The sequence below is a fragment of the Cladophialophora immunda genome, assembly GCF_000835495.1.
Source record: "Cladophialophora immunda strain CBS 83496 unplaced genomic scaffold supercont1.4, whole genome shotgun sequence".
In the NCBI taxonomy this organism is placed as follows: Eukaryota; Fungi; Ascomycota; class Eurotiomycetes; order Chaetothyriales; family Herpotrichiellaceae; genus Cladophialophora; species Cladophialophora immunda.
This window is the reverse complement of record NW_015622544.1, coordinates 4,144,981-4,161,311: the sequence shown is the minus strand read 5'-3', so window position 1 is coordinate 4,161,311 and position 16,331 is coordinate 4,144,981. Positions and strand designations below refer to the sequence as shown.

General features: G+C 54.2%; 3 protein-coding genes across 4 annotated transcripts; all 3 read left to right on the top strand.

The window, feature by feature from the left end:
• The first annotated feature begins 65 nt into the window (after positions 1–65).
• Positions 66–1,604, top strand: PV07_07790 (uncharacterized protein). The gene is made up of 2 exons (XM_016394903.1): positions 66–779; positions 838–1,604. The coding sequence occupies exons 1-2, from the start codon at positions 424–426 to the stop codon at positions 1,391–1,393; spliced, it is 912 nt and encodes a 303-aa protein (XP_016248322.1). The 5' UTR covers positions 66–423; the 3' UTR covers positions 1,394–1,604.
• Positions 1,605–11,919: 10,315 nt separating this feature from the next.
• PV07_07789 (uncharacterized protein) lies at positions 11,920–13,301 on the top strand. Its single transcript, XM_016394902.1, has 3 exons — positions 11,920–12,569; positions 12,655–13,007; positions 13,056–13,301. The coding sequence occupies exons 1-3, from the start codon at positions 12,146–12,148 to the stop codon at positions 13,212–13,214; spliced, it is 936 nt and encodes a 311-aa protein (XP_016248321.1). The 5' UTR covers positions 11,920–12,145; the 3' UTR covers positions 13,215–13,301.
• Positions 13,302–14,112: 811 nt separating this feature from the next.
• Positions 14,113–16,239, top strand: PV07_07788 (the record flags this gene model as incomplete). 2 transcript variants are annotated; one of them, XM_016394900.1, is made up of 4 exons in its annotated part: positions 14,113–14,763; positions 14,826–14,903; positions 15,004–15,429; positions 15,497–16,239. In XM_016394900.1, the coding sequence occupies exons 1-4, from the start codon at positions 14,556–14,558 to the stop codon at positions 16,237–16,239; spliced, it is 1,455 nt and encodes a 484-aa protein (XP_016248319.1). In that variant the 5' UTR covers positions 14,113–14,555. The 2 variants fall into 2 exon arrangements, with proteins under 2 accessions (XP_016248319.1, XP_016248320.1); XM_016394901.1 differs by having other exon boundaries at positions 14,113–14,903.
• Positions 16,240–16,331: the final 92 nt, after the last annotated feature.

Sequence of the window (16,331 nt, the reverse complement as noted above, 5' to 3'; positions counted from 1 at the left end):
GGTGATTTTATACAGTGTTCAATTGAACCCTTCTCCGTACTCTCAGGTTGTATTCAATGGCGGCTCACACACTAGGGCTTGTTCTCCTATAGCACCGGCCAGGTCTCTCATTATTCACATCGAGTTGTGACGCTGAGAGGTAGACTTTCGCCGACCTTACCCAGTCAAGGCTACAAGGGACTGTCTCCAAGCTGCGCAATCTTGGTGACATTGAGGCGCATCTTGAGCTTCAGTGTGGACGCCTTACTCAAACAAAGTGGCCTGGCCTGATTGTTTTACGTCCTGGTGGACGAGGAGACACTGTCGGATTGGAAGACTGTGTTTGCCAGCCTTCCAGCTTTATGAGAACATACACAAGGAAAGTATTTCCACAGTCTGAGCTCGCTCGTTGATAAGTCTACGGCTCGTCAATCACTTCAGACCATGGCATATCCTTGCTTCACAAAGGTATACCGCAAGACGACTTACCCAGCAATTGACCCCTCGAGGCCAGAGTTATCAGCAAAGGACAAGACTGTGATAGTGACGGGCGCAGGCGAAGGAAGCATTGGCGCTGCTGTCGCCCTGGCATTTGCAAAAGCTGGCGCCCGCAAAATCGGTTTAATAGGCAGAACGGAGGAGACTCTCCAAAAGACAAAGGCAGCAATCAGTCAATCATTCCCCGACGCCACGGTCTTGATTACCACTGCGGACATATCTAGAACGGAGAGTGTCGGTATTGCCGCACATCACGCCCGAGCAGAACTGGGAGCCTGGGACGTCTTCGCAAATTGTGCAGGGTATAGTTGCACGGTTTTAACCGCTTTGGCATGGACATTAACTGACGTTGCCTGTTAGGTACTTACCAGACTTGACCACGCTCACAGGAGCAGATGAAGACGACTGGTGGAAAGCATTCGAGATCAACGTCAAGTTCTCTGCCCACTTTGCAAAGCACTTTTTACCCAAGTGCCGTCCGAATGCGACGTACATCAGCACCAATGCTGCGGCTTGCCACTTGAGAGCCTCCCACTTCCCCAAGACCTCGTCGTATCTTGCCTCGAAGTTGGCCATGGCCAAGCTCGACGAGTACCTGGCGGAGGAGAACCCCAGACTCCGAGTATTTACGGTCCACCCCGGCGTCATTGCCACCAGAATGACTGAGAAGGTCCTGGGTAATCTCAGTCAGCTTCCGGCCGGCGACTTCTTGGACGACCCAGAACTACCAGCGAATTTTATGGTCTGGCTCGCGAGCCCGGAGGCCGACTTTCTCAAGTCGGGAAGATTTCTGTGGGCAAATTGGGATGTCGATGAGCTGGTTGCCCGCAAAGCCGAGATTGAGGCTGATCCAGCGCTGTTCAGAATCACCATTGGAGGGTGGCCCTTCCAGCAAGGATCCTTGAGTGGCCCATGATGTAGTGCGAAAGGAGTCGCCCGCGGCGGTGGAGGAGCTTGTCGGTGCAGTGCACACCCTGCCTTACAACACCAGAGAATGCCCGGAATATCTTGGGTAGGATGATTTTCATGTCAGTGTCCGCAGCCTGCACAGAGAATCGGGATTTGCTTCCGGAACACGGCACCCAAGGGACACTCCCGAGCTAGAATAAAAGAGCGAAAATATATTCACATACATCTATGGGAAACCATCAACTTGTAGACTCTTAGAGTCGTATCACCTTGAGATAAGGCTCGAACCGAATGACGAGGCTGGCCAACCGACACTGAAGACCCCCTTCGGTGATTTGTGGAAAGCAAGGCAGTTTCAGCTCCTTTCCTTCAGGTTTCGACTCGAGGAGCAGAGTGACAAGATTCACGAAGATACTGATATGGTTATACGTACGGGTGACACAGATCGCGCAAGAGCTGACATGATCACGCCGAATTGAGGAACAACTGTATTCGATGAGAGTCTCATTGCGAGTAGTACTGACAATGATCAGGGTTGCTATTCGGTATGTTGTATATCTCCTGGCTTGTTCTATCAACAATCTGGAAACCCTTACGCCGCATCCCAAACAACCACATACCAAACCCCTGACTCCAAATTAGAGCTCCCCAAGTCCCGATTTCCCTGCAAACATGCCCTTCGCTAACCGATGCCTCTTCTGGGTAGACGCTTCTCATTCTTGCGGGCGCGAAAGATGGGCCCTTAGCTCGCGTCCGCCACCAATGTAGCCGCGTCTATCCTTACACACGCCATCCACGGCTCCTTGCAAAAAGACACCTTGCGACGAAAGTCCCTGATGCGCCCGCCATCAGCACGCTGCCGCTGAAAACAATCGCTTCGTCGTACCCCTTGTACCGTGCAATCATGGCACCGGTGATGGGCGTGCCGGTAAGACCCGCAATGCCATATAACCCGAGCGCCATCCCGACATAGCTCCCTATCTCGGTAGGGTGAGAGCACACTTCAGCGATCGTGGTGGGAAACAGCGCCACGACAAAGCCCGAGAAGATGCCATAAAGGGCGGCGAAGACACAGATCGCCGCCACGGAGACCACCCTGAGCCAGCAGAAGACGAGAATCCCGCACACGCAGTTGCCCAGGACCAGGAGATTGAAGCGGCCGAGGTGGGGCGCCGCGAAGCCAGACAAGAGGCGACCAACCAGGGAGCCCGAGTTGAGGATCGCGAGGGTATAGATGGACATGTCCAACGTCAGGCCGTGCGCTTCGGCGTACGAGGGCAGGAAGAAAAACGGCGTGAAGATGCCCCACCACGAGAAGAACATGCCCAGCACTTGGATCGAGTATACTGGCTCCTCGAAGGCGTGCAGGAGGAAGTATTTGCCTTTTCGGGGTGGCACTCGGGGCACGACGGTCGCGCATGCCGTCAAGCACAGCCCGAGGACGAGGAAACCAACCACGCGCACGGCCCAGCCGAAGCCTAGATGCGTATGGTAGATGAGTCGGTTGAGCATCACGGGGAATATGACGCCGCCTAACGACGATCCGGACGAGGCGATTCCCATGGCCAACGCCCGTCGCTTGTGGAAGTACTGCCCGATAATGGCGATAGCCGGTGCGTAGGCAAGCCCGTTGGCGAGACCCCCAAGAACGCCCTGGGCCAGGATGAAGTGCCAGTATTCCGTGCAGATGCTCGTGAGCATGACCGCGGCGACGTAGATGATGGAGAACGGCCATATGATGACCTGTTGTGCCGTCAGCATATTCAATAGGCAAGGCTCGTTTCTCGTGGTCGACACGGGGCTATGCCTCGAACTTACTCTGGGTCCCCAGATATCTGTGACGGGACCTGCGATGATGCCCGCGGCGAACTGGAAAAACACTTGTAGCGACCCGATCCACGAGATGGTGGACGGGGTGTATTCATGCAGGAGTTCCCGCTGGTAGTATGTCTCGTAGACGCTGATTATATGAGCTCCCAAGTCAGCACTACTTCGCAGCCCGGAAAACGGCAAATGACTTTGTGGGAGTCAAGGACGAGGCTCGATCGCAACAACTCACCCGAAAGCATTGAGGTAGCCGAACGTGTAGAACATGACACAGAAGCAGCCCATCACAACAAGCCATGCTCGAGCTCCTCCCTCCGGATAGCCCAGAGCCGATGCAGCGTCCCTGGACCCTTCACTCTTGCTTTTCTGATTTGCTTCCACCATTTTAGGTCCCGTGTCGTAGGAATAACCCTTCAGAGATGTGTAGCACGGAAAGGGAGAGTGGTCTGCTCCCCTTGAGGCTTTTTATACATTCCAAGGCATTGCTCTTCACGGAGCCACAGCCCTGATTCAAAGTCTTGCACATGGTACGCGGAGATGCTGTGTCGGCTGTAGTGGTGGACTCCCAGTCCCCATCTCGGTGTTGAGTGTGGATACTACCTAGGCGGATTGATATATCAGTCATTTTCCCAGCCAGGTGTCCACTTGGAGCATGTCTTGTCATACCTCAAAAGCCTGCTGTCCCAGTGGATCTCGACCTCGATGGAACATTAGTGGTATCACAGGTTGTGAGCGATTAAGACGACTGCTTCCTCGCTTGGTATGTTCGACTGCAAGAGACCCTCCGGACGGAGATTTGCCATGCGTAGCAAGCAACAACGCAGACCAAAGTCGCTTGGTTCAGCATCTCGGCAATTTCGGCGACGAGAGACATATGGATCTTTGCCCCGGTATCCACGGGATCAAATCGCATGGTTCTGTCGTTCGGTCTATCGGACCTGGGCTCGGCATTATACCTCCATTGTCCAAGGACTATCGTGGCGGCAACTACGGAGACTCCATGGATCACACTGCATCTGGTGGGAAGTCCGAGTTAAAACATGATGAGCCGACGGGAGATCTCTATGGGAGCGGAATGGCCTGAAGTCTTTGGGCAGGAGATTAGAAAGGAGAGTGGTACAACATCTGCTTCTTCATCAGCCTTCCTATATGGCTGTGGCGTACTCAAAGTCGCCATTCACGAAGAAGTTGTCTTCGCTGGGCCATAGATCAAACGTCTCGAGATCTACATCATCCTGGAGGAGGTCAAAATTTTGTGAAATCTGTTTCTAATTAGCATATGGTCAACGTTGAGTCAACGACCCAGCTTCAACTGTGCATGGTGGCCCTTACGATAGAACTCAATGTTTCTGTCTCTCCGCGAGCAGACGTTTCTGGGAAGCTTGTGATCGCATCTCCCACTTCCGCGGACATTGCGCTGAGATCCTGTCAGTGTGACGATCTGAACGTATTCTTGCCGCCCCGGGGGAACACCTACCCGGAGAGGAGGCCAAGGCCACCTCCGGCCGCGTTTGGAGCGTTGCTCCATATCGACTTGCGTATCGAGCCCAGGATGATCATGATCCTTGTGATCCTCTCCACCGCCTCTGCGCCAAAGGACGAGGCGCGCTCAGCCCACAACCTGGACTTGACAAGACCGAGGACCATGGTGAGAAGATAGTATTCGTTGAGGCCCTTGGCCAGAATCGTGATCCGGCTCTCCGTCATCGACAACACACATTCGGCCATGGAGATATAGCACTCGGCGAGGCCTGGGCCAGCGTGTAATGTGGCGAGAGACCCTTGACTAATGAGTTTCCTGACAGCTAATACAACAGGGCTAGGGGACCGGCTCACCAAAAACTCCATTTTTCAGGTACAACTCATGGCAGATGGTCATGGCGGCCTGGAATTGGCAATTGTCAGAGCTGGAACGAGGGAGGACGCCGCAATCCACAAGCAGTCTGAATTGACCGAGGATATTTGTCGCTGCTTCCAGCCTCGCTCGCCGTGAGTGGCCAAATCTAGGGACGTGTTCACTTCGATTGGCAAAGGGCATGTGGAGGAGAATCAGTTGCTGCCGGAGTAACATGTCTACCATGGTCCTTATGTAGAGGGGTCTTTGGGTCCGCCATTTGTCCGTAGTGGCCGCACCAACCCAGGTTGCTGGGATTGCGATTAGTGCTTTCATGACCTCCTCGTCCATCGACAATGCCTCGTCAAACAAGGATTCCACTGGTTTCAGATGGCTGTTGTTGACCAGAGCGCATATCCTCAGTCTTAGGCCTATGGAGCGATAAGCAATCGCTTGAAATGAAGTGTCGGTGAGAGAATCAAGGGGAGTTTCCGCTGGAATCTCTCTTGCTGACTCGTGAATTGCGTCGTCGTTGATGTTCAATGGAGGTCTTGAGTTGAAATCCTCCTCTCTCAGGCTGGGTGGCATCCCGCGCTCCAAGGCCGCTTGCAGATCAAGTTCGACAATGGTGGCCCAGAGACGGCGACGCATTTCGCGATGAAATATCGAGATGTTCGCTCGGCTGTCCGACTCCCTGTGGTAGCCTGCAGCCATGGCCGATCTTATAAGGGCCCCTGTGGTGGTCCAAGTTTCATTCGCTTGTATATGGTTTGCTCGCTTGGCGATGACCAGCAGACAATTGGTTGCCAGCATTGTCAGATGACGAAATGGTGGTCTCACAGTGTTGACCGAGATCCAAGACTCGCAGGCTTGTATCCATGTCGTGGCAGTCTCACGGGTTATGGCACTTTTGCCCCCGACTTTCGGATCGCAGCTCAGAATTTCGCGGCAACTCAGCGCTGTTGCCATGGCCAACAAGAAGTGAACGATGGACGCCGACTTTGTTGCTGGTGGGTTGGTCCAATAGTTATTGTATTCCTCCAGGAAAGTTGGAATATGGAAAATACGATGCGTAGCTTCGAAACGGGTGATGTAGACATTGATCAGCTCGTCTGCCACTTCTCGAACGGGGATTAGACGTTTCAAATCAGAGTCATATACCACGCTCGCTCCACTGCATTGACTCCTCAAGTTATGCGAGCAGATCTTTAGGACTTGAATCTCGTCTCGGAGCCTGTTAATGCTTGGACACTGCGCCTTGAGTCGTTGTATGTAGGTTCGAAGTTGGCCAAACTAGTTAGTTGCGTGACACAGCTTAGCATGGGCGTCAACCAGCGGAAATTGGCGAGAGGGAGATACCTGCTGATAGAAATTGCGGTGGTAGCTATGCCCATAGAACCTGGTTAGGAGATCCTCGCCTTTGTAGATGATCATCTCCTGGATCTGCGGCTGATCGGCTTCTCGAACCTGTCCATGACATGAGTGATCAAGTAGTGGCTGGAACGTCGTTGCTTCCGTGGCCCGACATTCGCTGGCCAGTCCCTGTTCGGTGGCAGTATCTGACAAGTTGCTCCCAGTAGTTGCCAGACCCGAGAGTCTTCTTACGGCGACAGGAGTTGCAATCGTGTGTTCACGATAGACGCAGTCCTCCGGACGGCCACTCTTTCTGCATCTCTCACAGGCTGGAAACTCGCGACCACACTTTAATTTTCTCCGGTGGCACGGTAGACAAGAGAGAGCCGGGCGCCGTCGTTTCTTGACTTTTGCTGCATTTGCTGGACTTTGTGGCGCGTCTTCTTGGTGCTCCATCATTCTTGGAGGTATTGCAGAGTTCAGCCAGGCTGAAAGCCCTGAAGAGATGTGACTCTTGAAGCGTGGGAGAGGTATAAGAGGTTGATCCCGTCCAGGGACTCAGTCAACAAGAATATGCAAAATGCACGCACCCCGCCATCTCCACAAGCTCCAGTTCAACTCGAAGCCACTAAGTCACTCACGTCGTCCATAGGCTCTTCTACTGGGGTTTGAGAAATTCTCAGGAACAGGGAAATGCCTCGATCCCGTCAATGGAGGGATGGGGGATCGCAAGTTCAGGTGGAGCAACAAACCTTCTCGGCTTATTCGGCTTTCTATAGCAATGTGGCTGGCAAGGCGAACAAGCTGCTCGGACATTTCACTCAGTTGTCCGAATTTGCCGACCCAAGAAGCACTAAGCGAGCGATGTGTTTGCGTGGCGCTTTGCATGTGGTTGCTATCGAGACTCAGGCAAGGCTGCAGCTCCTGGGATCAATGCATTCATCCCACCGCTAGCAACGGTTCATCCTATGACTTTTCCTTCCAAGATATGTTCGTCTACGGACTTTTACCGGCCACCCAGTATCTTTGCAGCTGACAGCCTCAACCGTGTCGTCTCTTGATGCGGAAGTCGTACTTTACTTCCCACTTCACATTGGTTTCCAAACCACGTACGCCCCGTCCTTTCAGTGCTTCTGAGCTCGCAGGCTCAAAACGAATGATCAAGTCATCCTTGACCGCATATACAGAATCGCGATCAAGGTACGCATCGTCGCTGGGGAATACCTGTGTCACGAGCCGGCGATGGGTTTCGCTCCCCACCATGAAGTGTATGTGTGCTGCCCGGAATGGAGAGCGATCCATCAGTTTCAGAATGTCTCCTGCAGGCCCGTCGTAGGGGACCGGGTAAGGGACCGGTTTGATGCAGTAAAAGTCATACCGGCCTTCGCTGTCTGAAGTGAAAATGCCACGCATGTTTCCATCAGGCTGGCTTGGGTCCTGTTGATCGTACCGCCCATTGGCCGCACATTCCCACACGTTCAATTTGGCGCCTGTCGAGCATCAATCCTAGGTCCAACGGAGGAAGTGAGGCTGAGAGGTTTGCTGACTTACCAACCACAGGCTTTCCGCTATCAGCGTCAAGAACAAGGCCATGACACCACGTAACTTCGCCACCAAGGTACTTCTGGATGATGCTGTCGCCATTCTCATAGACGGGCGCATCTGCTCGATAGAAAGGACCCAGTATGCAGGAGTTTGTTGATGTCTCTTCAGCTAGAATCTTGTGGGTGATCTCGTCCACCAGTCTTCTCTCGAGGTCAGCCGATTTCTTGACGAGAGATTTGGCATCATATGAGAGATACTGACGCTTCCACCCCAAGACAATCGGAAACCAGCAATGTCTCGTTCCGTTTCGCATCACTCATGCGTCCTGCACGACTGAGAGCGTCCAGTCCAATATAAAGCTCTTCGGTTGTAAGGTTGACTTCTCGACACACGGCATGGAGATGACGGATCAACGAGGTCAAGATTTCCTTGGCTCGTGGGGGAGCAGAGGGACCGAAGGAAGCGAGGACAGATTCTGTAAACGGCTCGTCTTTAGATGGTGCCATACTGGGAGAGTTTACCACAATTGAACGCAACAAGCTATCGCCAGGGGAGCTGTCGAAAGCTTTGAGGGCTGTTTGAGCGGCCACAATGGAAAGCTCAGAGGTTGATTTGTAGGCTGTGGCCTTCTTTTAAAGAGTTTGAATACATCGTCGGCTTGGTAATAGGAATGGTGCCACATCCGTATGGTCGGCCCTTCCCCATGAGTGTTCTCGCGGCCGAAGTCCATCCTCAGCCCGGCTATCAAACCAGGCTCGTAATTTTCCGACCTGATACCCTCGGGAGATGCTAGATTGCCTTGAAGCTGTAGAGGAGCAAAAGGCCGACATCGAATTGTATGGCGGTCGAAACCGATCGTCTTTCTCTTCGTCTCGGCTTCAAATGGGCGAACAATCCGAGACATCGGGAAGCAAACACATTGGCAACGCTTCGATTGAGATATCTAATTAGTACAAGTTGGTCTTTCAAGTCTTGCGAGCCATACGGACTCTCACCTACTCTCTGCACCCCAAGTACCTCTTTACTCCCGAATATCAGCACCCCTTGGACACTCAAACCAGTCGCAAGCACGCCGAAACAGGGCAACCGCATCGACCCAGATTAAGATGTCCGCTACCAGCCAGCCAGAGACGAACAAGCCGGTCATAGTCATTGTCCCTGCTTCGTTCTCTCCACCGAGCCTCTACAGTGGGGTGGTCGAAGAGTTGGATAGTCATGGCTATGATACCGTAGTGATCCATCTTCCTTCCGTTGGCAGTCGCAGTCCGCTTCCAGCTGCAACAATGGCTGAGGATGCAGGGTACATCACATCTCTCACGACCAAGTTGGCCGATGAGGGCAAGGAGATTGTCCTGGTCATGCACTCATACGGAGGCATATGTGGGACGGAGAGTACAAAGGGTGTTTCAAAGGCGGAACGCGCACAATCTCAGCTTAGAGGTGGCGTCGTTCGTCTCTTTTACATTAGCTCTCCCGTTCCACGAGTGGGAGACTCAATTGCCACACAGATGGGTGATAATATGCCCGAGTTCATCACAATTGACGTTAGTATCTTCCAACCTGGCAGCAAGGATAGCCTTACTGACTTCGTTGCGGTTGAAGGGCGATTACATGTCCACCGAGCCAGAGGGTTGTGCTCGAACAAACTTCTCAGATCTTCCTCTGGTAAGGGGAGTCGAATTGGCTAAAACAATGCTCCCACACTCGACAATCAGCTTTGCTGGGACTCTCACCCATCCCGGCTATCAGAATATCCCGGTGTCGTACCTGGTGTGCAAGGACGACTTAGCAGTACCGCTACAGGTTCAAGAGTCTATCATCAGCCGGATCGAGGAGGAGAGTGGTCGTAAGGTCGATGTTTACACCTGTCAAGCAGGTCACTTTCCCACCATCAGCCGTGTCGAGGAGGTCTCTCGAGCCATAAGGCGTGCAGGAGGAGAAACGCAGCTGTAGAAGCCTCTTCCTTTGTGACAGGAAGGAAATAGTCTTTCCATGAGTATATAATCTTCGCCATAATCTTCTGAGCTGGTCCTATGCGGCGATATAATCCCGAGACTCCTCATATCAATGAACCTCAAGACTTTGACAAAGTGCTTTGATAGCAGGGGATCAAATGCTAGAAGTGCCGGGAAAGCACACGTAACTCTATAGCTTGTCATACTGTCACACAGTGTTTGTTGAGACACATACGCTCATGTGAGAAGGCATTGTCCGATACTCAGCCATTCGGAATTTCCATGTCGGCTGAGAAATGTCCGAGCTGTGCTGGTCGACGTGACCCCGTGGGCTTCAAACTCTTACGTACATGCCGAGTCAGAAACCGGGGAACGGGGTGCTTGAGATCGGAGTCCCTTCAAGGACAGGAGTCCACTGAGGGCATGGAGGTGCAGCTTCCGACCCTCTCGGATGTCAAGGAAAACCAGGTCCCTATAAGGTGGCAGACCTTCTGACACAAAGCCTGGGCTTTACAAAAGCAGGGAGGAGCGAAGAGACGTCAAGTTCCCACCGACATGTCCGGGAAGCATATCATTATCATTGGAGCGGGCCCTTCTGGCCTCAGTCTTGCCGCACTCCTACAACACCACTCCCTTTCCTTCACTCTCTACGAGCGCGAACCAAACATAAGCTCTCGTTTCCAAGGAGGATCACTTGACCTGCACCCAGACTCGGGTCAACGTGCTCTCCAGGTCGCTGGACTCGAAGCTTCCTTCAAGAAGTACGCCAGGTATCATGACCAAGACTACCGATTCATGGACAAACATGCCAAAGACTGGCTCTTCCACCAGGCGCCTCCTGATGCGGAAGGTCGCCCTGAAATCGACCGTTCGGAGTTGAGGAAAATCCTGATTGAGGCCGTCGAACCCCAGAACCTCAAGTGGGACCACCATGTTTCCAGAATCACCCCGAGAGCGGACGGAAAATACGAGGTCCATTTCGTGAATCATGGTGCCTTTGCGGTCGGCGATCTAATCGTTGGTGCTGACGGGACATGGTCGAAGGTGCGGCCACTATTGACGAATACACAACCAGTTTATACCGGCTTGACGGTAATTGATTGTCGCATCTCCAACTTGGATCAGGAATTTCCCGAGCTTGGGAAATTCATTGGTCGAGGGACTGTGTTTGCCCTCAGCGACGGCAGGGGCATCTTCATGCAGCGAAACGGAGATGACAGCCTTCGAGTTTACCCTTGTCTGAAGGTACCGGAGAAGTGGGCAGTCGAAAGTGGTATCGACTGGACAGACCAGAAGAGAGCCACGGCGATGCTCTTGGAGGATGTCTACCACGACTGGGATGATCGTCTGAAAGAAGTCATCCGCCGTTTGGACCCCAAGTGGACACCGCGGCCTCAGTACAGGATGCCACTGGGCATGCGCTATGAGACTCAACCAGGATTAACACTAATTGGAGACTCGATGCACGTCATGTCGTGGTTTGCAGGTGAGGGAGCAAACCTTGCGATGCTAGACGCCTTGGATCTTTTTCTCTGCATTCAGGCAGACCCGGCGGACCTGGAAGCAGCAGTGCGCAAGTATGAAGAAAGAGTCATGGGGCGCGCGGATAGCACCAACAAAATGTCTCAAGATCTTTTGGAAGAAGCCATGGCGGATGACTCTCCCCGCGCATATGTTGAATCCATGGCCAAGGCAATGGACGTCTGGTTTGCTGACGGCCGCTTGTTGGAGGAAGTGGACTTATGAGCCCATTCTCACGGGCCGCCCGGCTCGACCGAGGACATAGCGACAATAGATTCTGAGCTGTAGCCACCTTGATATCTGATGGCGAAGGGTGCCAGGGGGAGATGAGGGAGATGCGCTAGGAAGGCTGAATTGGTCCTAAATGGCGAGATGGGTCTAGAACATTTCCTGGTATCATGTGACCTCCTTGTCGCACGTGACCCTGGTGCGACTTCGAACTCTTCATCCACGAAGAACCAGGAGAATTCTTCCACCCTCTATTTTCATATTTGCCGAGTCCAGTATGCCTGCCATAATGTTCGCCGTAGATGCGGCCAAATATCTCTCGCTCGGACAATTGATTCGGACATCTCTTAGCTTCGGAGGAGAAGCTGGAGAGTGTCACCGATCACGTTAAGTATGAAACGTCTTCATTCGTGACCTGCTATACTCTGGGAAATACCCTGGCCATCTAGATTCAACCGCCGAGTCTAAGGAGGAGTCCAATATCAGCGAGGTGACAATGGAGTCGTCAGCCCATGTATCTCCCTGCGTACAGCATCTCGTCGGCGCAGTCGCAATCGTCACGGGAGGCTCCAACGGCATCGGAGCACAGACGGTCAAACTCCTCTCTTCTCATGGATCGAATGTGATCATAGCAGACCTCGAGTCCACAGCTGGGGACGCTAAAGTGCTCATTGCCTCCCTGTCGCATCCCCAGAATGCCATTTTCTTGCCCACGAATATCCTCAACTGGCAAGAAATGAAGCTCCTGTTCAAGCGAACGATCGAACGCTTTGGGCGTGTAGACATTGTCATCGCCAATGCAGGGATAATGGAAAGCAAAAGCGTGTTTGACCTGGCAGCGGTCGACGACGAAGGAGAATTGCAGGAATCAGTCGAAGGGGGTAGAGTGTTGGACGTCAACCTCAAAGGTACACTCAACAGTAAGTCCATCTTACCTAGTTACAACCCCGTCATTCTCGAAGTATGCTTGCTCGCTAGCCATACTGACGGCTGGTTCCGTCGCAGCATTGAGGCTGGCGTTGTATCATATGCAACGAAATAAGCCGCGTTTCCAGAATTCGTCTCGAGGGTCCATCGTTCTCGTCACTTCAACCTCCGGATATTTTGGCAGCAGTGGTGTGGGGGCTTACGTCGCCTCCAAACACGGTCTGGTTGGCCTTCTTCGGTCATGCCAACTGACTGCCCAGGCAATCGGCGTGAATGTGAATGCCGTGGCACCATTCTACACCCCGACCCCAACGTTCTCCAAGCTGTCAGAGAAATGGGGAGCTTCTGGCCTGAAGGCGAATACCGTTGACGATGTCGCAAATGCAGTCGTCCAGACATGCCTAGCCTCTGCTAGTGGAAGATGTGTTCTTGTAAGACCCGACCTCTTCTTGCTATGGACTCGTATTGATGTACGGCAGGTTGCTGGAGGGTTAACGCGAGAGATGGAAGCAAGCAGGGCCAGACTGATATCTGCGTGGCTTGGTGAAGACATCGCCGAGCTTCTTCAATCTGCTGGGAAATTGTTCGCTGAAGGAGGCTATCCCCTTCCAGAGAGGAGAACCGAAGCATCCGTGTAGTCTTCGCTCCTGGGTCGCTGCTGCCGCATTGAGGCCCGATGCTTGTCATCCCGTACCCAATCCTACTGTGAGTGAGCTTGGAGGGACGCCGTGGTAGAACTGCGTTAGATATTAATCCTCTAGAAGGATAATGGCATCGCACATATATATGAAAATCCTCATGTCACAACCAGAAGGCTGCAGAAGCTCTTCGAGCATCGAGTGGACGACAATGCTGGAAGAAGCCAAACCACAGCACCTGATCAACTAGTCTCATCTTTCAGCCATGATCCTTGCATAACTCAAGACTTAGGTCACCGCTGCTGAAACTTTAGATTCCCTGGGTATGTCCCCATCATAGCTGTCGTTCGATCCTTATCGGTCTCTTCGTCGCCTAAGCTCCATCCTATGCGCCAAGTGCTGTTCCGCCTTGTCGACCCTGAACTTAATCTAATCCAGGCGACCAAGACATTGTGCCATCGGTGGTCTAGTCCGATGTTGGCGAAGCTGGCTACAAATTGCAAAGACTGTGGACGCGGAGCATTGGGGAGACATTATCCTTGACCGCCAGCACATGCGACAAACAATCCTTCAGCGATGGTGGAAGCGGCCGGACCTTTAGCCACAGCTCTGCAGCGGTCACGGTACCCGGTGTTCACAGACCACTATGCTCAGGTTGGACTTCGGCTGGTCGTCCGCCGCTCGACTTCTACCCGGACAAGGGGGCTGAGGGCGCAGACACCTGCTGGCCATGCTGGGCTGGTGCTCGGTTAGCAAGGTTTCTTGTCTGGCCCCATTTTCTCTCCAGATAATTGGGCACACATGGCCTAGCCGCATTGGCGTTCTTTTTTTGCAAGGTGTCGAGCTTCTGGGTCTTGGTGTCTGTCCAGCCCTACCGCTCCCAGCTACATCCATGCACGGACTTTTGTCAAGGGTGCAATGAGCCAACAGCCTGACCAAGGTCAATCACGGGCTGCTCCCTCATCCCATGTCTTCTTTATGGTGCCCCAGACTATTCCAGGCTGCTCCGGCTCTCAGCCGCGAACCACGCCGCCACCAATCGGAGAAAGTTTGATTGGGAATACGAGGGCGGTCGCTGGGAGGTGGCCACTGGCCAGAGCCATGGAAACAAGTACAGTCTTGACATCTTGGTCGTAGCCGCATGGCACTGAAGGGAACGCGCGGACTGCCTTCTTGATACGAGGACATGGGCAGAGAGGGTTACCCACGCCCCGTGTTCATGCTTCAAGCGTCCGAGATCTGGGCTGCCTGCGTTGGACTTGTTATACCACGGTCTGTGCTCCTCAGCCCACTCTGGTCCTCTTCTCCGGCTTTTGCTCTTTCGCAACCAGTTTTGCAGGCATGGGATTCCCATTGCTCGCCCTCGCGGCCCTGCTGTCTGGGGTAGTGGCTCAGGACACCACCACCACGGTTACAGATTTCACCAGTGCTGCAAGCACCTCTCCTACAAGCACCACTTCACAGCCAATCACGGTCACGGTGGCTGTCGGGAATGGAGGGAATACTTTCGTCCCAGACGTGGTTCAGGTTTCTCCCGGAAACTATGTTGGTATGGCTCTCGAGCAAGTCGCTGTGCACTGTCTGTGAGTGGTCGCTGACGCTGTCGTCGAGAATTCGATTTTTATCCCCTGAATCACTCCGTCATTCGGGCCGCATACGGGTACGCGTGTGTACCTTATGAGTTGACAGGTAGGTATATGCAACCGACGTCGTTCGAGGCCGTTGTTCTTTGCTCCAATACCCTTTCCCACAAGTCAAACGATGAGCTAACCACGACTCAATCACAAAGGGCCGGATCGAATTGGATTCTTCTCTGGCTTCTATCCTGTCGACGCCATTCTCAGCGATCCGCCCAAGTGGACGCTGCTCATCAACGACACCGAGCCGGTCTTCTACTATTGTGGCGCCCCGGGCTCGTGTATCAACTACCAGATGGTCGGGGTCATCAACCCCAATGCCACCCAATCCATTCAGGTCCAGAAGCAATATGCCGCAAACTCGTCCTTTATGCTGGAGCCGGGCGAGAGCTGGCCTCCCGAGGAAGACCCCTTCGCGACCACCTCTACATCCACATCCACGGCTACTGCGACGTACACGACGACCTTCACGACCTCGACTTTGTCTCCGACGCCGACCGCGACGACCGCGACTCCCGTAGCGAGTGAGTCTAGCCATTCCTCCCTGTCATCGGGAGCCATTGCAGGAATCGCAATCGGTGAGTCCAACTGATCTCAGGCTCCCCCGACACACCCTGCGGCTGTCCGTGCTGACCCCGAAATCAGGAGGAGCAGCCGTCGTCATCGCCGCCGCGGTATTGCTCTTCTTCTGCGGCCGCAGGTCCAGATCCAAAGACGGCGGCGGCGGCAACCAACCCACCCCCTCGACGCCCGCCATGGGCCCGATGAACAGTCCGCCAGCGTACCTCCCGCCCAACAACTACGGCTACATGTCGCCCACCCAGAAGCACATGTCCGTGACCTCGATGCCGGCAGCGACCGACGCATTCGGCAACGCCATCCCCAACCCGGGCGGCATGTACCCTTACCCCCCGGCATTCCCGCAGGGCTACCCGCCGCACCAACAGATGGCGCCCCCCCTGATGGCCAGCCCAGGCCAGGCGCAACCTCAACCGTCGCCTCAATGGCCGCCGTCCCCGTCCAACGACATCTTCGGCCCCGCCGCCGCGGTCCCAGTCCTGCACCCCGCCCCGGCCCCGTTCCAGACGCACGACGCGCAACAGCAACAAGCACCACAGATTCCCCCGGCCGGGAGCGGCATCGGCACGGAGAACGCCTCCCCGCGCGCAGGCAGCCCGAGCTCCGTGGCCGGGGCCCCGGCGGCGCCCGCGGCGGTGGGTGGCATTGCCGCGTTCCTGCAGCGCCAGGCGCGCATGAGTCCTCCGCCGCTCGAGCACGAGGTGCAGGCTCAAGCGCAGCAGCAGCAGCAGCAGCAGCAGCCCGCTCCAGGTTTGACGCCCGGTCCGTTTGAGATGTCCGCGACTGGGACCATGCACAGATATTCCTAATCCCCCCCCCCCCCCCCGGCCGGGCGGGAAGGACTATGCTCGTGTGAGCTCGCCTGCTCGCCTGCTCGCTAGCCTGTCGTCTAGCGAGCCAG